We start from the raw sequence: 22,634 nt of genomic DNA on the forward strand, positions 1-22,634 counted from the left end.
TGCTTCTTATTAAATGTGCATTGACTGTTTCTTTGACCACTTGGGGGCAGCAGAGACAAGCATAGCTTATTTACACATCAAGCAGGCACAAAGCAACAATAAACCTGCAGTGTGGAACTTTTACAAATAAATGAACACCTGTTACATTCAAGCCTTTACCAAACGAGTTCACACAATGCTGATCACCGCCACGTAAATCAGAGTTTTTAAACCTGGTGTCGGTGGCTGGATGAATGCATACTGCCGAGCGGCTAACGTGTTGACTGTTTTTGTAATTAATCTCACTGCCAGAAGGGGGAGACAAAAGTCCCGCACTCCAGCTTTAACATTCATGCGGAGTCATGTTTGTGTCCAGTTGATGAGTGTAAGTCCAATATTCATTCTCCTTTTAGCTCTGTTTTGGTCTCCAACTCCTGAGAAAAAATATCTGGCTCTTTAGCTGCTAAATGCTTCACTGTGTTCACCAACTCATCGCTAACTGTCTGCTAATCATCTGTAAAACTGAGCATAAACAGCAGAGTTGGTGATAATTTTCCAAGGGTTTTCCACTAAGAGTGACACCTTTCACATTCCACATAGTCATTTGATCCATTGTTAATAGAAACATATGAACTACGGCAGCTTTAAGTAATAGAACACAGATGTTCTGCTGGCCTTATTTTTAATACTTGTAATAATCGGATGTATCAGTGAAGACAGATGAAGGGTGTCACATGGTTCAAAAGAATTCACCCCCAATTTAAAAGCAGTTTTAAAAACATCTTGTACACTTAATGCTGTCAAATCTGGGCACAAAGGCCTATACTGGTGTCAAACAGCACAATCTGAATCTGTGCTGTTTGGACTGGCTGCCCATGTGTGCAGCCTCATAAATTCAAAAGATCTTCATCACAGACACAGAAAAAAAAAAAAAAAAGGTTTTAAACCCACCGTATTCTACTCAAGTGCAATCAAGTGACATATTAAAGATAACTGGTGTAACATTTTAATGATTTTTTGGAAATGTCTATGAACTAAAATTGATTAAATTAACACAAAAATTTTGGTAAGCGATGAATTTGTTTTTTATCATGTAAAATACTGCATATATATAACACACTCAAGACTGGACATGGATAGGACATTATTTTGGGTTCTGGTAAGTTGTAATTGGTATTTGTCATTTCTGACATCTTTTCAGATTACAAATATAACCACTTTATTAAAAGGTAATACTATATTCCATATTTAAATATATGTTTGCTGAGGTTTTAAATGACAGTACAGTCTGCTGTCGTACTTCGTGACAAGCTGCTGGAATGTTTAGTGTTGTGTTTGACAGTTACTGACCTGCACCAGCAGGGTGCGGACCACTGTGTCGATACGGCCCATGTCAGGGACGGTGGCCACTTCGTTTCCACACAGTTGGTCAGTCTTCAGGGCCTCGGCGCTGACCTTCAGATTCACCTCACCTGTGTGCACACAAACATACTCTTACTCTGAGAGCAGGAGTGTATTGATTAGCGCTCCCTTCCCCTGTCACGCTGTCACATTTTGTGTACGGAGGCAAAACAGCTTCCCATCTGCTTTTCAATCCAACTCATTATTCTCCCTGTTCCTCCTCTCCCCCCCTCCTCTCTGTGTTTTCCTTCCTCCCCCTGTTTCCCATCTTATTCGCCCTCATTAATCCCCATTTGTTGCCTTATTATACTTGCTCTCCCCCATACTGCTCTATCTCCCGCCCCCTCCCTCCCTTCCTTTCACAGCCCACAATCCTTCTCACAGAGGACAAGTACAGATCACCCCCCGAGGGAGAGGTTTCGGAGTGTTTCGTCAGAGATACTACCTGACTTGTTAGTACAAGTGATTGTCAGCATTCCTCTAAGGGGGAGTTAGAGAAGCGCAATTTGACATTCATCAGAGCCTCGTCTCCATCCCTGCTGATGGAGGCTGATAGAAATCCTCTGCTTTCAGGCCAGGCAGCGCTACAACAACAGCCCCCTTTTCTTTCCTTCCAGCAGTGAAGACGCAACAGCTGTCAGTGCCCTTAATAAGGATTAATTAGCTTGTTCTATCTCATCATCTCATCTTCTTCACTGAGAGTGGAAGATTGTATTGGACGGATTAAACAACAACAGTATTTAAAATGATTTCGAGATATGAAGATTGCATTATACTATTAGTGACAGTCAACTGGAAAAAATCTCTGTAATGAGGAGGCAGCGCTGTGACTGGCTGACGCTGTGCCAGAGAGTGATGTTAATTCAGTTTCTGAAGGACACTGATATATACTTTTGGGTTGAAACTAATGAATGATAATTTGCGAAGAAACATCAGAATTAGACACTTTTTTTAAAGTAAAGTTCCTAAAAACAGTTGGAAGTTTTCTACCCCATAATTATTGTATTTATTGATTGTTTATTGTATTGTGATTTTCTATATTTTTCTTGGTCTAAAAATGGTCAAATTTAAGGATACAGAGTATAAAAATAGATTTTAAGAACCCACTATGTGTGAAGGAAGATCATTTACTTACTGTAAGTAGCAAAACCACAATGCAAAAGTTAACATTCTGCATTTAAAGACTTTCTGACATGAGAAAGAATTATCAGTGAAATGTAGTATCAAAAAATAAGACTATTACAGCATTTTAAAAAATATTATTGAATTTGGAGCTGCAACAATTAGTGGATTAATCCATTAATTAGTGGATTGACAGAAAGTTAAGTGGCAAATATTTTCATAATCAAATATTCCTTTTTTTCCCCCCGAAATGGTTGCAGCTTCTTGAGTTTGAGGATTTGAAGCTTTTCTGCTTCATGCACAATAGTAAACTGAATATCTGTGAATTTTGGACTGTTGATCAGACAAAACAAGACATCTTGAAGACGTCACCATGAGCTCAGACACATTTTAACAGGTAGTTTTCACTATTTTCTGACATTTTATAGACCAAATGATAATTGAGAAAATTATGGGTTGATTAATAGTTTATGAAAATAATAGTTAGTTGCAGCCCTATATTATAAATGCCGATACATTGATTTGTAAACACCATTTTAGTTGCTCTACTGTTTGTGTGTAAAATGTTAATCTTTAAAGTAGCTGCTGACTACAGTTGTCATTATTTATGTATTTCCACAAACCAAAGCATCATATGATTTGCAATCAAATGTAAATTATCAATTAAATTCTAAATCAGATGGAATTGAACCAGCATTCATTTCTGGTCATCTATGTATTAATACCAAGTGCGGTCGGAGTGACAATCCAGGAGAAGGTCCTGCTCTCCTCTCCACACAGACACACACTGTACTGGCAGCCATCACAGCTCCTGTAGGTATACTGGTCTGACTGAGCCAGTGTTACCTTCACCTGCAGACAGAAAGAAAGACAAAACATACTGAGCCTTCTATGTGGGAAGTGAAATACATACCAAATATGTGAAACATATGCAACAAGATATAAGTGAAAATTTGTTTTGTTTAATTTCATTTTGAGAAGCAGACGTGGATGCAGATTTCATCATCATACTTGTGAATCCATTTAAAGAAATTCAATCTGTAAGACCTTGAATATTTACCATAATGCATTTGGAGAGATAGTTGAAGACAGTCGCTTTGAGTGTAAACACCTCCCCCCGAATGACGGAGTAGGGCAACGTGAGACTGACAAAGAACGGCTGGAAGGCAGTCAGCCCGGTGTTGGGTGACACGCCGAAGCCCGCGGAGGAGACACAGAAAGCTCCAGCGGCCCACTTAGTGATGGTGTCTGGGACCGTCTTCTCTACATTCACTGACCCACTGTCTCTGTACAAACATACACGCAAGATTCAAATTAAAAAGTTCAAGTAGCATGGAGTTCCTCTTAATTGGTGGAAACATTGATATGCTCAGCAGATTTCATGACAATCTGTTAATACACTATGGAGATATTGTGTGTTAAAAGTTTTGGTTTGAGGGTGGTACAAGAGGAAAGCTCAATCCTCCGGGGAGCTTGGTTGCTCGGCAAATTTCATGGCAATGTGCCCGTTATTCATTCATGTTTCAGGTGTACTAGGAGGCATTACTAGCTTCCTGCTACCAGTGATCAAAAACTGTCTCTTCAATGATGGACAGGAACTTTACTCCTACACCACCCAGGTGCCCACGAACAACTTTTAACAAGAGTCAACAGCCATGCTAGAGGCTCTGTGAGCTTAGCTTAGGCACAGATGTGCTTTGAGGGAAATGGGGAATGTTAGCATGCTAAAATGCTCACAATGGCAAGGCTAGCATGTTGATGTTTAGCAGGATAATGTTTACCATGTTAACTATGTTAGTTTGTTTTAGTTAGTGTTAGCATGCTACCATTTTCTGAGAACATTTAAAGGTCCCCCTCCAGATATGTATTAAGACAGATAAAAATACTCTGCTTGGAACAAGTCTCTGATTTGGTTTTTCCTGTAACAACTTTAAAATCTTTAAAATGGCATCTACTTCTTCTCCCTCATTAACAAAACTCCAGAATCTATAAATTTGTAAGTATATTTAATCTCAGAAGTTTAACTGCTGGGCAGAAATACATCTTCACTGAAAAGTCCATTCTCAATGTAGGTGCACTGGAGGCTTCAAGTTTCCACATCACGTTTGTGCAAGTTGAATACTGGACCACTAGTTGTCACAAATCATGCTTGTAGGCCCCTTAAAAATCTGATTTTCAATGAGCTCAGAGAAAAATTCCACTTTCAGCAGCTGAATATGAAAACAGCCTTCTAGTGTCAAACTGCACATATATCATTCTGCACAATGAAGCTCAAACATCCAACTATAGGAACAAGAAGAAAGACATATTTTTCAGTGGAGGAGGACTTTAAATTTTTCTGATGATGGTGCTAGGCGAAAAGTGAAGGGATCAAGAAAACCCCCAGGCATGAATGTCTGTAACAAATGTCATGGCGATCTAGTAGTCAAGACATTTCAGCTAAAACCACAAATGTGAACTTCATGGTGGCACTGAAAAGTGAGGTGCTGAACAAAATCATTAATCCTCTGGGCACCATGAACATCTGTAGCAGATGTCATGGTAATCCTTCCAGTTGTTGTTGAGACATTTCAGTCTGGACCAAAGTGGTGCACTGACAGACACAGACATTGCTATTTCTTGAGCCACTAGCATTAGCATGGCTAAAAACAACTCGCCACATGGTGCATTAGATGGAGAAAACATGACACATGTATTGGTATTGAAACAAAGACTACTGATTAATCAGCTAAAAGTCCCTAAAAACCTATTTTCTAGATTAGCTTCTTATTATAAATGAGTCTTACATGATCACAAAATCTATTACCATAGTTAGAACAGTTTCGGTTAAGGTTACAGTTATCAACATCTGAACCTATATCTGACCACAGTTTATTTTGCCATTGTTAATCAACCCTGTTCAAATCACACCCCGACAGTCCTGATGAGCCATATTGGCTTCATCTGGGAGTTTTTGAGTGTTAAACTTTTAATAAATAATACCTTTTTTCTTCTAACTTCAGATTAATAGTTGCTTATTTATTTATGACTATTCAATGATATGGAAAAATACTTGGGATTATGAAACCGGGTTTTAATGGGCTTGAAGTCATTTATCAAGAAGAAATTAGTTACAGCTTTTCAAATGTGTTCTAATTGCTGTTTTTCTGTGTTTAATAGTGTAAACTGAAAATCAAAAATGGGTTTTTGACTATTGGTGGGACAAAACGTGATTTGAAGACGTCACCTTGTGCTCTGGTAAACTGATTGACATATTTCACCATTTACTGACATTTTATTGAGTGGGTAATTTGATTATAGTACAATATACATAAGTGTCTGAAAATTTAAAAAAGTTGATTTTCTTTTGATGTTCTTCATATGATATATTATTATTACCCCACAGTAACCAGGTCCCAGATCCAGGTCTCGGGGAAGAATGTCCTGACGGTCTCCTTCTTCTCCTCCTCTTTACCTTTCAGCACAGCACCTGAACTCTGTGGCATCATGTTGAAGGCCATGGGAATCGCAGAGTCTACCAGATCTAGGAACACATTAATAAAAAATTTAATTACACATTTAAACTTACCCAACAGAAACCAGCTCCCAGATCCAGGTCTCAGGGAAGAACGTTCTAACAGTCTCCTTGGTCTTCCCACTTTTCTCTTCAACAGATAGAGGCGCCGCCCCCGCCTCCTCACTTAAAGACTCAGTTAAAGCATCAGCTTCTGTATCTGCAACTGCAAGTTTACAGTGTAATAGCAGTCTTTTGTTCTAGGGTCAAATACCAGTGGCAAATCAGAAAACATACCATCATAGTAAAGCATCTCATACATAATCCTTTCATGGCAGTTATAAGGTTTTTTCACATCAGAGTTAGTCACAATCTTGATTCCAATTTCCTAGAAGGAGAGAGAGAGAGAAATGATAAAACCAAATAAGAGATTGTGGAGTCATAAGATATAACTACATATACTGTATATGATTTGATCACTTCTGATGAACACATAAAATGGAAGTACAGAAGGGTGACAAATTAAAGGAAAAACCAACATGAAGTGTCCTTAGTAAGGTGTTGGGACACCAAATGCCGCCAAGACAGCTTCAATGCGCCTTGGTATTGATTCTACAGTATTTGAACTCTACTGGAGGAAAAGAAAAAGATATTCCCTCATTTGATGTTTTGATGATGGTGGTGAGAGCGCTGTCTAACATGTCGGTCCAAAATCTCCTATAGGTGTTCAGCTAGGTTGAGATCTGGTGACTGAAGGCCATAGCATATGATTCACATTATTTTCATACTCATCAAACCATTCAGTGACCTCTCGTGCTCTATGGATGGGGGCATTGTCATCCTGGAAGAGACCACTCCCATCAGGATAGAGATGTTTCATCATAGGATAAAGGTGATCATTCAGAACAACTTTGTATTGATTTGCAGTGACTCTTCCCTCTAAGGAGACAAGTGGACCCAAACCATGCCAGCAAAATGCCCCCCACAGCATAACAGAGCCCCCAGATCCCCTTGCTGTAGGGATCAAACATTCACACCTGGACCAGTTTTTCCTTTAATTTGTCACCTGTCTGTACATAACAATGTACACACACACACACACACACACACACACACACACAAACAACATATTATAAGTTCAGTGTAAATATCTCCTGTAGCCTGTTTTTTTATCAAAATGACTAAATTTCTACTTTGAAGATGCTGTAGACATCGTTCTTCTGACTGGGCGGTCCATAGTAAACTGAGCGCTTTGTTCGTCCAGTTGGCTCTACGTTGTCCAAAATCTCAGCTTCTGGTTTGGGTTCAAGTTCAGGCTCTGGCAGTGGCACACGGAAGCAGGGATATGGCTCAAAGTCTTCAACCTCATACGAGTATCCTGACAGCTTCTGTAAAGGCAGCTGGCTGTACACCTGCACAAAACCATACACACATATGTGCATTAGCCTGGGTAAGTCATCAGCAGCAGGTACAGTCTAGCCCACCACCAGTAAGATAGATACAATTTTAAAATGTTTCATAATCTTTCCATAAAATAATTGATGATTCGTAGATGAATGATGATTCACTGAAAGACCTGCAGTATCTAGAACATTCAGAGACAGCTGAAAAGATCTAATAAAGCTCTAATAAAAATGTTATTGTTATGACCTGACCTGGTTTAAATGCTGTTTGAGAGAGTTGGCACACTTTTTTACAAGAGCACCATGTTCAGGTGTTGGTAAAGGAACCTGGTGTTAATGTGGGTCAAACTAGCTCTGGGGATTGTCTCTTACATAGTCAACTGTGAGTTCCTGCTCTGACTGCAGCAGGAGGACGCTCTGGTCGATGGCTCTGACAGAGCACAGGGAGCCTGGGTGAGCCTGGAGTTTTAGCGTGGTCTTCTCAGCTGGAAGCTCCTGAAGAGAGGAGAACTTCAAAGACACCTGCAAAGAAGACACCAAGGTAGAGTGTTATTATATTATAATTATCATTATATGCTGAATAGATGCAGATGGATTCTTTTATTGTTGCTTAATTTTATGAAACGTTACAGTCGGTCATGTGCTACCTTGTTATTGAGGCAGAGCTGAATGGGGAAGTCCTGACTGTCGGCCACAGCTTCTCCACTAGGCATCACAGTGTAAACTACCACCTGGGCGAATGGTGCCAGGTTTGTCACTTGACGGAGTGATACAGACAACTCCCCTTTGTTGACTGAGACATGAAACACAGAGACAAGAAAATGTGACGTGACAGTATGAAACTTTAAAAATACCTTGGGAAAAAAAGTATATTAATATATATATATATATATATACACATATACATACATACATACATACACACACACTTTTGTTTTTAGTGTTCATGGAATAATAATCTGCTAAATTAGCCTGAAGCTAACCTACTATCAGTTGACTCCAAAAAGTTAAAGGATAAAAGTGGGCATATTCCATGTTATTATTGTCAACAAATTCCAAATAAAGGCTAAAAACAACGACACGTTAGTCTATGTCTCAATACTTGGTCTTTCCCCAGCCTTTCTCGCTGTCTCAATTCCATTTGTTCCCACTGAAGATGTAAAACTTTAAACCTGCTTTAACTGATTTTTTTGGCCACTTGGGGGCAGTGTAAACAAACCATAAACAAAACACTGACATATTATCACCTTTTAAGTTGACACGGTGATGGATGACTTGTTAGCAGCAACATCAGCATTCATTTGAAGTGTGCCCTCTTATTTCTGCTAAATATGTCCATTACCTCTGAGGGAAATATCTGGCTCTTTAGCGGCTTAATGCTCCACTATGTTCACCAGCTAGTCGCAAACTTAGTCTGTCTGTCGTTTGCTGCTAGACAGGTAGTGTACAGTGGATTTATTTAGACTTTTTTGCTGAGAACAGCTGCCTGCTGCAAGCGAAAACAATGCTATGAGAGCAGTGAGAGTGAACCAAAACAGTAAAGTTGCAGGCCCTAAAACTAAAACAATGAGCTGACAGACGCTGCAACACTTCGCAAAAGCTCAGTTATTTCCCAAAGCAGCTGAGCACTGTAATTTCTAGGAAACATCACTTAAACAGGAGGAAATTATGTATGTGTTAGGGTCTATTTTCAGCTGTGGATTTGGTGTCCTAATGAATTTTCACGGCAGCTTAATGGTATACATGGAACAACATAGACTGCAGTATATGTGTTGATAGTATTGAAGGAACATGTCACCCAGTGCAACAGTGTGGCTCACTGACATGTTTTTAAATCATTTCTGGGCACCAATGGAGCTCTATAGCACAGAAGCACAAGATATCAGACTTTGGATAAACATACAATATTTGTTAGTAGAATCAATTCATATGATTCATAGAGAATTACTATAGAAACTATAGAAAATCACCACACTTATACTTTAAGATAATCTTCTTAGTTTAAATAAGATTAGTTTGTACCAGTTCCCACTTTAACAGCCACTGGGACACGACCATGCTGCACAATTCCACCTCTGGAAATCACCTACAAAGAATAGATAACACAGAGAAATTTATTAATGTATATTTTTTTATAAAAAAAGTTAAATTATTCCTTTTATATGCTCAGTGTAGATTTTACACAATCCGGTTTACTCCCCTTCCCTTTAATTACTGTTCAACTAAATGATAAAAAATACTGAGCAACGTCACTGACGACAGATCCAGCTACTCGTAGATGCAAGTGTCTTTCTGTGATTTTTATGCATATTACAAGTAAAGGATCCTTTGAAACATCACACCATACCCAAAATACACAGATTACCAGTTACACTTTTAAAGATGTAAATGTTCAGCAGGAAATTGCCACCATTGACTCACAGTGTGACAGTGACTGTCAAGATATGCACTCAACCAATGGTATGTTCCCATTGCTCGGTGTACAAATACTGACAGTAGCTTACCTGTATAACCCATAACACACGAGTCTTACCAGGTAAAAGAAGTCGAGGACTTCCTGTCCTTTCTTTAGCTCCTCCCCCTGGATGATGTACTGAGCACGCACAGTCGCATCTTTGTCACAGGCGATCCTTCCGCTGACCTGCATAAGCTTTAAGAAACTACTGCTCTTGGAGTAAAACGCTGCGACATGGTGGTAGGCCGACCTGTACTCTGGTCTACGTGTGTTGGCCACATACGGCTCATTCTCCTCCTTCTTTCTGGACCTCGCCTGTTGACACAACAGCCACAGTCAAAGGTCAAATTCACCTTCACAACCCGATTCTTAACAGACATTAAACCAACTCTCAAAAATAGTTTTAATTAGGCTTGTGTGGTCCATCCCCAACATGATGGATATGATGAAAGTTTCTTTAAGTAGATATTGACATTTTTAATGGGAACTACATTGATGCTACTGAAATAAATAGAAACCAAAAGGGGAGCATAAACCAACCTTCAGATGCACCGTGTCCTCCCAGAGGGAGGTGTCAAGAGAAAATGAAGCCATGCCTTTCATGTCTGTAGTGAGAGTTAAGTTTTGTGAGTCCCCAATGAACAGGTACACGGGCTCGTTGGTGACCGGTTTGTTGTCTGGACCAATCACTTTGACCTGCAAACAAGTCAGAGAGTAGCAGACTTTCAAGATGTATCAAGACTAAAAGTTCATTTACAGGTACACTGTTCATTATTCAGCTACATATTGATGATTTCACCACTCTTAGTTTACATTTTTAATCCTGCTGGAAATGGTTGTTGTCCTGAAGCTGGTGCTAGAGGCAAGTTATTAAAGGCTAATGGATAAATTCCCTTTGGGAGCCTGAATGCATTCAGAGATATCTAATATCTAATACAGGCACAAGGGGAAAGCTCATGGAGTGCCCAATATAGAAAGGGTTCATCCTTTAGAGAGTATGAATGTGAGCATTAAATTTTATGGTAACCTTCCCATTAAATATTGATATTTCATGGGTCCTTATGGACATTATGGCCTGGTGGCGGCTCTATGAGAAATGTCCAGGCGTAATGAAATAATTGTTAACAATAACTATATTCAATTTGTAGAAACCAAATGAAACATTTAGCTGTTTAAATCAATTAACTTTTTTTCTGGGTCAAATCAGATGAACTTGACAACTATGAGTTCTGTTCCCAGTTGCAATGACAAAACCTTCAACAAAGACTTGCGGTTCTGATCATCGTCTTCTCTACGGCAAACACAGCTGCGGTTCATTTGTGTCATAGTATTTAGAGCCATCTGCCATTCCACACCGATGGAAAAGACATGAAATTTCAGCGACAAAGCTGAAAGAGTCGAGGTTGATTCATTAAATGTTCTGGAGCTTTAAATTGTATGTTTGTCATGGACATTTCCATTTTCGTGAGCATCTTAAGGACTTCTCTTCCAGGTTCCAGGCTTAAAATTGAGACTGAAAATTACATTTCAACTTTGTCATCTTTCAAAAGGTCAAGAATAACTTTCAAATGTCAAAGCTGAAATATTTAAAACAGATGGTCCTAAGAGAAACCTAAAGTCATTTAAATTATCCAGGCTACTTGTCATGTGTCTATGTTGAGGGACACTGAGTGTATCATTACAAGAAAACTTTTAATTCTATGCTGCAGAAAATTCACGACATTTGACATTGTGACATTGTTGTCATTCAAAATAAAGAAAAACGTATTCCTGTGCTATGATGACAGCAGGCTGTAAAATAAAGTAATTACCTTTCCCTCGAATGGGATGCCAGGCTTATACGCTGCAGGTGCATCCTCAAAAGTGACAGTTCTGATGTGGCTGCTGAAGGTGGTCCGCCCGCTGCCTTTCAGAATCACCCCTAGATGGGACGTACACATACAGATTACGGCTCATCATGGGCTAGTACTGATCACTGCATGTATAGTCTCATGCGTTCAGTCAGCCTACCCGTGCCGTACTCCTCCATTTCAGCATCCACCTCAAAATTGTCGTCGTATACGCTCTTGTTGAGGGAAAACTCTGTCATGTTCACAGTTTGTGTAGCGCAACCACTTTTATCCGTCTAGAAGATAACAACATGGGTCAATTTCAAACAACAACAAAAAAAAAAGATCATTAGTAAAAGAGGACTATGATTACAGCAAGTCAGATTTTTTTAATGTTTTAATACTCACTGTCATTTCATATGTTGTGCAGAGGTCACTTTTTTGGACAGATGTATACCAGTAATACCGAATGGCATTTCTACAAAACACAGCCTTGACCGAGCCAACAACTGGTTTCCCATAGGTGTACCTGCAGGGAACAGCACACCGATACAGAGATTTGAAATTGATCCTTATTTCAGATTAATTCAATGAAGGCAAGTGTTTAGTGGAGATGAACCATTTCAAATTAATGTCTTCTGCAAAAGCACCAAAACATAATATCCATTATGTAAAATGTGGGTGACATTTACTGGCTAATTCCTAAAATTGAAGTGAAATTAAAATTAATTTTTGCTAAGAAATCAGTATACACTGTACATCATTGGTGTTTGTTTTGACTTGTGTACTTATTTAGTCAAACATGTAATTAACAAAAAGTTAACTGCAGGTGGAAACTACAGTCCCCAACTGTCAAGACTGAGTGTTGACAGTCTGGTTACTTACAATCACCACATCTGGACACATGAAAAATAGAACTCCACTTAGCATTGTACTCCTACAACATTGTCGGACAGCTTAAAAAAAATGCACAATATAAATACCCACAATGCAACTCAACCTGAATTCAAACTCAAACTGTTCATTTGGAGATTTGGGTGTGTTATGCTAATGTAGTCTCAAGCCAGGAGTAGAGAGGCTTGAAGCACAGAGGTCTGGTAACCTAACTTCCTGTCTTCAGTCCCAGTTGACGCTGACTCAAGTGACATCACTTGACAAAACTGATCAGACTTCGCACTTCGACTTCTTTTTTACATTTGCAGTAGTACTTCTCAACACCTGGAATTACAATTTCACCAATTTTACAGACTGTGTGTAAAACCGGTAGAATTACCCCTTAAACAGAGACAGACAATGCTGGCTAGACCCCATCCTTTGTATAATGTGGTACGAATGATGACATAATGTGAATAAAAATGAACATCTAGAGGAAATCAGTGTTAACGTCAGTTAGCCTAGCTTGCTAGCTTCCACTTTCAGAGTGGAATACTTAACAGCATGATGGGTTTTCCTTAATGTTGAATGTTGCAAACGCAGATGGTTTAAATAACTAACAGTCAGGTTGCTGTAAAATGGAAAAGAGGCTTGTTTGACGTTCTTAGTACCATAGAAGTTTACAGCACATGTAGCACCACCTGTTTCTAAGATAACAGTGAACTGCTGCCAATAGTTTTCTATAGTTTTATCCTCTTTTGAAAAAAAAAAAAAAAAAAGGAAAAATACTATACTAAAGCAGCAGGATCATTACGGTTTATATATCCTTATACAAAAAGTGAAGACAATTAAAATTTCAGTTCAGTTTTAATAAACACTCACTTTCCACAAATCTTTACTGTTGCCTCCTGGTCCAGGATGGTAATCACACTGGGCAGGTGGACCTTTACCTCGTACTTTGGCAAAACTAAAGCAAAGGAAACATCAAAAATCAGAAATCTTACAGCTGAAAATTCAAGAACAGATCATACTGAAAACAGATGAGATCCTATCAAATTCTTGGTAATGTGAGACTATTGTTTTAGCATGCAACTGAAGCAGACCGTATTCCTTGATGTCAAAGCTGTGGGATATTTGCTCTCCTTTATCTGTTGTGGCAGTGATCATGTAGCTTCCTTGCACTGCCTCAGGAATCATCGGGTGGGAAAGATCAAGGATGCCGCCAACAACAGACTTATCCAACCACTGGGCAATGCGGTTTGAACTGGGATCCTACATAAAGACAGAGGCACATTTATTGAAGATTGAGCTCAGAGCTTACGGCTGTCTGCTGCAGATGACAAGCATTAGCAAGTGAATTTCAAAGAGATAGAAACAAATAAAGATTGATATGTTTCACACTGTAGTATGTGATTACAAAGGAGCAGATACGTTTTTCGCTAGATTTAGAAACTTTTGGCAACTTTTTTCAAAACAACCTTAACTCCTCTTCTTGGAGGGAATTGCCAGGATTTCTCAGTGATTGTGCACTAATGTGCTCTCTGGACTGACTGTGTTCAGTGGGTGGGAAAGAGCAGCAGCAACGTCAGTTGACCAATCATCAACCAGACAGAGACATCAATGAGCTGTGAATGTGCGTACCTAACGACCAATCACTGATCCCCACTGTTTGAGAACTCCTCCTTTGTTTTTATTATTATTATTAACTAAATGAACTTAACTACTGACCAGTGTGTAGAATTTAGTGGCACCTGGCAGTGAGGTTTCAGATTGCAACAACTGAATACCCCTACCCTCCCAAGCATATAATATTAATATGAACATTATATTCCATTTCTGCTAAGTCCACTAGATGCCAATAAATTCTACACACTGCACCTTTAAGCTTGATTTTGCTTTGTCCAAACATAATGAGTTAACAGTGTGTTTATTGCGGTGTCTATTCATGTTACACAGTCTATGTCTTTTCTTTAGTTTAATTTTTCAAAAACCTTGCATACACACACACATACAGTACCAGTAAGTAGAATTTATAGCAGAGTTGTTGTATTGGATTGCATTATATTGCAAAAGTGTTCCTGATAAACTGCTCGGTGAGTTTACATAAAATTATACTTAACTATAAGCTTGTGGGGCATAGTAACTTGCAAAACCAATATTATGGGTCGGAGATGTGTTCTTGGATATCAGATGGCAAACAGTTGTTCATTTCCAAAACAGGTAGTTGCTAACTAATTCATTTATTTTCCCCTCTGCCTTGCCTCCTTATCTAACCACGTAGGTAAGGGTGCCGTGAGTGGAGGCCAGCAGTCCTCCATAGCTCCATAACGCTATGGATTCTCCAGAGATTCATACTTACTGTGCCACAGCAGCAAAAGTTTCATTGAATCTTACCTGGAGTTCCACCACTTTGTACTGAAAAAAAAAAAAAAGAGAAAACATTTATGTTAACTTTGATTAGCTGCACATACAATTTGCACAATTTACGATTAGTAAAGTAAATCAATTGCAACTGTTTGTCAATTTTGTGCCATTTTGTGCAATTTTTAAGAGTAGAGAATGTGTTATTTCATATCAAAAACTTGTAATGCTCAGAAAATCCACACTTTTGGTTCACCAACCCAACAGACTCACAAGCGTTCATTACATATTCTGTAGACAAACTTTCTTCAAACATACATAACTGAATTTCTAATTCTAGTTTCACGTTCACTGCACACAGTTGAGTTTTCAGCCAGATCCTCTCATCACAAACGGAAAAGGCCTTGAGCCTGTATTGATTCAGATGTTTGGGTCAGATGCAGTGTGTGCCAAATGAACTCTGACAGCATGTTTATCACACTACGACACACAGCGTTTCACACCCACGCTGTCTTCAAAATCAACAAACAGCCTTCCTTTCACCTCCCACTCTCCTGAACCAAAATAGACCTCACTCTTTAGATTCACTGACTGCATGGTGGAAATCACGCCAGATTACAAAGTTCACTGGCTGGAATTATTACACACATCATAAAGTCACATAAATTTGAAGGACAAAAATAAATAAATTACAAACTTACCACTCGATCTACAGGGATGAAATTGGCATCCATAGAAACTATTCGGAACTGCACTTTAAAGAAAAAAAAAAAAAAAAAAAAAAGGGGGAAAAGCTATTAACACCAATTTATCATGTAAATATAACACATGTACAATAAAACATAATGTTAGGAAAATAGCAAAGTAAATAAATAGAATAAAATCCTACACTTCACTGCACTTTCCATTGTGTGCTAGCAGATGGGATTATGAGAAAAATCTGCTTTATGGCACCATAACAAAAAAAGGCACAAAGTTTTTGATGATGGAGATGGTGGAGAGAGACAAAGCCAAAACATAATTTGCAAAGTCTTCTTCTGTAAAATCAATGGCACCAGGAAGGAGGAGGCGTCAAAGTTTATGGTTTATGAGAAATTTGGTCTTAAGGGACACTTGATTTTAAATTGCACTCCATACAGTTGAGAGAGAGAGATTAAATACAGAAAAATTAAAGCAGCAGAGGCAAAGATAGTTCCTAGTATGGGTCAAGCTCTAAAAGCAGTGGATCCTACAATTCCCATAATGCCAATCACTAGCATATTTTTATTAGACCTTCCCTGCCAGGTCTTTCAACCTCCACACTCTCAGTATGTAAAATGTTTAATCTCTGAGCACAAGCCAGAACAAACAACCCTGATGAAATCACTATGACATCATCAGGGTTATTTTCACAGACTTGAAAACAGCTCCTCCAGACGGACAGAAACATTTTCACAAGCTGAGTCGTACTAACCATGTCAAGAGAACTGATTTCCATGTGTAAAACTGATGGAGTGCCCCTTTAATTTTAATTAGCTAGTGATGAGGGGTAACACTGATGATGTCATCAGAGTGACCTCAGATTGGGCTTTAGACTTCTGATTTTTACAGAAAGCCTCTGTTACAAACTAGAGGCTTGGAGTTTAAGAGATGCGAGCAGGAAGGGTTTAAAGAAAGAAGCTATCAAGTTGCATTATGGGAAGTTAAGGATCCAGCATTTCTTCAGGAAATCTCAGCCCCCTTCTTTTTTATCTGTCACTTGCAAGTCCCCTAACTTTATGGAAGTGAAATATAAAATATATAAAAAAAAAATAAAAATGAAAGAGCCATTTAAGAAATATCATTCCTAATAATATACTAGTATCAGAAACATTGTCTCTTTTTCTTTCCAAATATTACATATAACAAAATTAAGAAGAAAAATACTCCAGATCCACACATGAAATACATTTTTAAGAACCACAGTGGAATTTAATTGGTATTTAGCACATATATCTTCATATTTTACAGCATACAACCACTACCAAGAACTCTTGAGGAACCGCCCCTCTTCTCCTATTCCTAAAGTTGTCAAGTAGTGGCTCAGCATTATGCAGATATTATAAAATAGTCCAAAATTGTGCAAATGAAGCTGAATAGGTAAGCAGTGCAGAGAGGATAATGTGGGCTGTATGTAGCAGCAGCAGCAGTGATTCTACCACACAGCAGGGAGCTCTAACACTTTAAATATCCACCTAGTGGACGTTGTCACAGTAATCATGGTGAATGATGGTGAATAAAGTACCCTGACATTGATACTTACCAGTCTGTCCAGGTTTGTAGACAGGCTTATCAGTCTGGATGATATGAATGAAAGCGGGAGGTTCTATGAGGATTTTGGTCTTCTTGCTCATCAAGCCGCTCTCACCCTGAATAGTGACATTTATGGTTGCCACGGTTCTGGTGCGCACTGTAGGGACCTGTAATACCAGCCAAAACATATCTGTCAGAGAGGACCAGGGGATATTTCAATCTTTAGGAGGGGAGGAAGGATAGAAGGGAGAGAGGACTCCATTTATACTTCTCTAAAAATCTTCTGGAGTGAGTTTAGTGTGCAACATCTGACAACTATCATAGTATAGAATGACTGCTTGAAAGTAAATCCAACTGACTGCTTCCACTACACAAGCTTAATTATGAAATGCTGTCATACTTGTAAGCATATGTTTTCACTTGATAATGGAGCTGCTGTTACATAACAGGGGCTGGAACCACTTCCAAAACTTGTGAGGGGTGTTTTTGAGGGGTATATATATCACACACACATATACACACACACACACACACACACGCATACATACATACACATATATATTTATATTTAACAATGTTACATATACAAAAAACACCCCTCACAAATTTTGGGAGTGTGTGAGCGTGTGTGTGTGTGTGTGTGTGTGTGTGTGTTGTGAGACTGAGTTTAGAAGGCAGGGTGTGTTTTCCAGAGGAATGCAGGTACATATCGGGCCTCTGGCAGAAAGCTGCCTTTGTTTAGTTGCAGATAGACAAATGCCAGACCAGGCCTGCAGCGGGGCCAAACACCGGGGAACCAAGTGAAACTAAGTGCTATTGTCACAGAGCTGATTGGGGTCAGCGGGTCGGTTCACATCAATATGGAGCAAGGTCCGTAAGTTACATAACAGCGAGCAGCGGTGTGACAGAAACCAGAGCAGTAATCTACAGAGAACCATTGATGCTGACAGCTCACATAACGATGCCAGCGTTTGTGCCATTAGTTTAATGGAGGGCTAGGGGAAGAGGAGAGGAAAGTAAACTGGTCTAAACCTGTGCCTGTAAATCTTGTGGATGCATTTAACCACTACTAACATTGTATGTTTTGTTCTTCTTTATTCTACCTCGCTCCGACCGGGAAAGCATAAGCAAATACTGAAGAATACATTATTCATATTTGTTTGAGCTGAAATTTCACAACCTCGCCTGCAAATGGCCAAACTGTTTATGCGCATGTTGAGTCAGACCTGGAAGGTTAGGCAGCGGTAGAAGTCCTGTTTGACAGCCTCCTCCAGGATGACGGTGCTGCCAGAGTCCATTTTGAGGGCAATGATCAGAGAGACGGGCTCTGTGGGGTCATGGATCTGGGCACAGAGGGTCTCTTGTTTCCCTCCTCTCACCTGAGAGCTTACAGTCACTGCAAAAATGCTGCATGGAGAGAGAGGGGACATTACTCAGGGACTGCTGGGAAAGAAAAAGATGTGATGTAACTGGAAAATTATAAAGAAAACCACACAAGTGCAACAGGAAAAAACAGCCCCATGATTCACTTCTGTTTTTTGTTTGTTTTGTTTGTTTTTTTGGAATCCGGGAATACAGTATATTTTTTGTTTTGCTTTTTATTTTCTGGAACACATTGAAGCTGAGCATGTGAAATTAATTAGCTGTTATTGGTGTCACCTGTTTAATTACATTAGCTATGAGGGAGGAATGAAGGTGAACACTGGGAGACCTGGGAGAATTTAGACATTAAAGTGGATATAATCCATATTTTTACAATAACAAAAGGATGAAATGACTGGTGTTGCTCTTAGAGACAAACACAGAATTACCACCCACCTCTGCCTTTCACTCAGCTCTAAGTTACTGAGCTTTTAGCATCTTTCAGCTCATTATTTTGGCTTTCTGGGCCATAACTTCACTCTTTTGGTTCAGCTCTCTTAGCGCTGTATTCTTTTCAGCCACAGCAGGCAGCTGTTTTCTGCAAAATATCTCTAAAAACCCCGCTGTATGCTATCTTACTAGCACCAAACAGCAGGCAGGCGGTTATCAGCTAGCTGGTGAAACATGGTGGAGCGTTTAGCAGCTCTCAGGAGTTGGTGGAGACCAAAACAGAGCTAAAAGGAGAGTGAATATTGAACTTACATTCATAAAGGTAGCCAAAAACATGACTCCAAATAAATTCTAATATTGCTCTTTGTCTGCTACATGCTAATGTTCGCTAACACATATTATACCTCAGTGTTTGTTCATGGCTTGTTTCTGCTGCCCCCAAGTGGCCAAAAACGTTATTACAGGTTTAAATGTGTAAAAGACATTTAATATACTAATGTGCTGTACTAAAATACAATTCTTATATATTCGTGCTTAATTTCAGTATTTCAGTTGTATGCTACTTTATACTTCTTTTCAACCACTTTAAAAAAGAGAAATATTGTGTGTTTTACTCCCTTACATTTGTAAAATATAATATCAGTTGCAGAACAAGTACTTTTACAGTTCAATTATAATACAGTACTTCTATACTTTGACATAATAGGATTTGGAATTTAGGAATTTTATTTGTTTACTGTAGTATTGGTCATTTTACTAAGTACTTCCACCACTGAAACAGACATATGCTAATCAGTATTTGAAATGTGGTGTTATTATCACGTGTTTTCCCATTCACATTGAAGGACATCCTAAACAATCATATTATCGAGATTTAACCAAGCACTGTGCTGAATATTCTGTGTTTGAAGCTAGTTGGCACACATGGGCCTGCTGCTGCCAATGAGAAATAAAGGACACATTTAATTGAGTTTTGGTTGGTGCTGCTGAGAATATTGATGCTGTTTTTGCCAGAGAGAAAGTTGCATGATGAAAAGTCATTTGACTGGTTCAACTCTGTTACAAGATGAAAGGCATTTGAGTCATGATGGCCTGCCTGCAGATAAAAGCAAAACAAAGGTCAGAACAGGAATCAATCTGCATGCAGAAACCACATGTTTAAGGAGTTTTTGTCTTTGTAACTGAGAACAAAGATCTCAAACCTGCTCGAAGGCCATAAACAGTATGTATGTGTTCTTCCTGAACAGATGCTTCAGGTCATTTAGCAAATTGACCAAATAAATCATCAGTCATCACTCATTGGTCCACTTTGTCTAGATAATTTTAGCAGAGATGAGCAGAACATGAATCAAATGGAGGTAAGTGGTAGCAGATGGAGGAGGATTTGCCAACACACACACACACACACACACACACACACACACACACACACACACACACTGGTAGGAGTGCTTCTCTACAGATTGCATAACCCTATCCTGAGGCCAACCACTGGACTTTCTGCCTCACCAGAGGGGACGATGGCAGACTTAGCACAGTACAGTACAACACGAACTGACAATTACTTTGCAACTTTTTCTTGCTTTTCCTGCAAACACAGGCGCGTGCAATGGCGTCTACTAGCGTGACGCAGAAACCTAACTTTTGCAAACAATCTTCTCAGCATGACACTGAAAAAAAAAACTTCTTTCACTTACGTGTCATTGAGATGGGCCGATGTCGCAGTTTGCAGGAACGCCGATGCGAGCATGACAGCAAACATTTGGAGGACAGGTGCCATGTCAGCAGAGCAGAGTCGCAAGCTTTGCAAGCAGCGGGACAACAGCGGGACTGCACCGGAGGAGAAGGACGCACTTCCAGCCTGCTACCCTCACTGCGGGCCGGACACAGAGAGGAGGACACAGACTGAGAGGGATGTGCAGGGCACAAAGTTGCTCAAACTGAGGGGGTGGCGGTGGCTTGCTGTTTATATCCCCAAACCACCGCCACCCCCTCCCTCTGAGTCACTCCCCCCCAACTTCGTTGGACCTTTGCAGCCTCCTCCCTATTCCCAAAGGAGTTTTCCTTCCCAAAAGTTGAATCACAGCCCTGCCTGCTGCCAGAAGTTCACTCCTCTGGTTTGAGCCTGTTGAGCAGATTGGTCGGGTGTTGAAGATAACAGAGATAACACTTAAGATAAGAGGATCACAGTTTCTGTCCTGAATGAGCTCCATGGAGGCAATCAGTTCTTCCAATAAGATGAGAATGACCTCTCAAGTCATAAACTCCACAGTCAAGATCTTTTTCCATGTATTAAGCTTTACATTTCCGCATTAAATCATCTAAAAAAAACAAACCCATTATTATTTAGGGCTTAATTTGATTAAATGGGAGTATGTTAAAGGGGCACATCACGGGATTTAGTATTGCACTTCCAAAAAAGTTGGGGTCTCCTGACTTAAGATTCATCTACTCTGGAGATACCTTTGGAAATGTTCCGTTTTTGGATCAGAAAAATACAGTTTTAGTGTGGACCGAGGGCTGAAACAGAGAGAAAAAGATGTGTTTTCAAATTTAGCTGGCTTAATGTGGACATGCTGAAGTCTTAGCAGGTATTCAGACTGAAAACAGCCCTGTGTTAAAACAACACATGGGCCTGTGTTGGGGGGGCATGCTGTCTCTGGTACTGGTGGGACATGAAATACAATCCAAGAGGTGCAGTTTGAGAAACAGATCCACGAGGTTGAAGCCTTAAGCCAAAACACTGCACAGAGGTTTATAATCTTATGTTAGGCCAGTTATTCTATCTTTCATTGCAACAACCGCAAGGTAAACAGTAGAAATATGCGGTTCATGTTACAAAGTAATCTACCAGAAATTGCTGCATTGGCCAAGGCGGCACCTTGCTGGATGATGATGTGCTGTGTCGCGACAAAAGTTGAACCGGGTTCAACTTTTTTGCAGGGCATCCCTGTGTTTCAGTCAGGCTGTGTTTCAGTCAGGCTAGGCAGATACTGTACAGATAAAGCATGATTTTTACTTTAAATTTGTCAATTCGAGAATCAGACCAAATTTCTTCCTGATCGTTTGTCATGTGACGTTCATTTTGAGGTTACTCACTGGTTAATTGCCCAAATGATCAGCAATCTGGCAGTTTGATTGGATGGATTTTTGGCAGGTCAGACATTTTGGTCAGCTGTCTTACAGCTTCATGATCTGATTTCCCACATGGCTGCTGTCAAAAGATCTGTTACAATCTGTGGAGAGATTGTTTTAACATTGTTGTAATAAGACTGTACTGTGATATAAATACAACTGAATTTTTTGCTGCTAAAAAGATGGACCATTGAATAAAAGTATATTGGAATCATCAGTGGACAAAACAGATTTGTTGTTTCTATGTTTACGGTCCATGTGAGTGTCCATATCATGACTAGTCGATCAAACCATTTAACATGAGCATTCAATTGTATGTTTTTGCTATGTAGAAAGGAAAACGCATAGTGTGTGTGAGCTAATGCAACATGCAATATTGATTGTCCTCTATCAACATTAGGATCCTGTAGGCAGTGTGTGATGGGCAGTCAGACTCGTTTTTTTTTGAGGGGGGGGGTAAAACAAGACTTAACCAACAACCAGAGGGGGGTGAGTAATTG

General features: G+C 39.5%; 1 protein-coding gene across 3 annotated transcripts in view; it reads right to left on the reverse strand.

Annotated features, from left to right (window-relative positions):
• LOC121899156 (alpha-2-macroglobulin) overlaps nt 1–22,304 on the reverse strand; it is a 35,007-nt gene extending 12,703 nt beyond the window's left edge. Inside the window, exons 1-21 of one of the 3 annotated variants that reach the window (XM_042414804.1) lie at nt 20,697–22,304; nt 18,414–18,594; nt 17,198–17,354; nt 15,618–15,670; nt 14,950–14,970; nt 13,659–13,827; nt 13,438–13,522; nt 12,091–12,211; nt 11,864–11,978; nt 11,665–11,774; nt 10,394–10,549; nt 9,932–10,168; nt 9,421–9,484; nt 8,046–8,191; nt 7,771–7,920; nt 7,189–7,407; nt 6,293–6,383; nt 5,881–6,025; nt 3,563–3,788; nt 3,228–3,354; nt 1,330–1,451 (exon numbers count right to left, since the gene is read on the reverse strand). In XM_042414804.1, coding sequence (XP_042270738.1) covers nt 1,330–1,451; nt 3,228–3,354; nt 3,563–3,788; nt 5,881–6,025; nt 6,293–6,383; nt 7,189–7,407; nt 7,771–7,920; nt 8,046–8,191; nt 9,421–9,484; nt 9,932–10,168; nt 10,394–10,549; nt 11,665–11,774; nt 11,864–11,978; nt 12,091–12,211; nt 13,438–13,522; nt 13,659–13,827; nt 14,950–14,970; nt 15,618–15,670; nt 17,198–17,354; nt 18,414–18,594; nt 20,697–20,779 — 2,778 coding nt within the window. In that variant the 5' untranslated portion in view covers nt 20,780–22,304. Of the gene's footprint in view, nt 1–1,329; nt 1,452–3,227; nt 3,355–3,562; nt 3,789–5,880; nt 6,026–6,070; nt 6,222–6,292; nt 6,384–7,188; nt 7,408–7,770; nt 7,921–8,045; nt 8,192–9,420; nt 9,485–9,931; nt 10,169–10,393; nt 10,550–11,664; nt 11,775–11,863; nt 11,979–12,090; nt 12,212–13,437; nt 13,523–13,658; nt 13,828–14,949; nt 14,971–15,617; nt 15,671–17,197; nt 17,355–18,413; nt 18,595–20,696 lie in introns of those variants that run through there. The other 2 variants (XM_042414803.1, XM_042414805.1) reach the window with 2 other exon arrangements.
• Nucleotides 22,305–22,634: the final 330 nt, after the last annotated feature.

Source organism: Thunnus maccoyii, chromosome 6 (assembly GCF_910596095.1).
Source record: "Thunnus maccoyii chromosome 6, fThuMac1.1, whole genome shotgun sequence".
NCBI lineage: Eukaryota > Metazoa > Chordata > Actinopteri > Scombriformes > Scombridae > Thunnus > Thunnus maccoyii.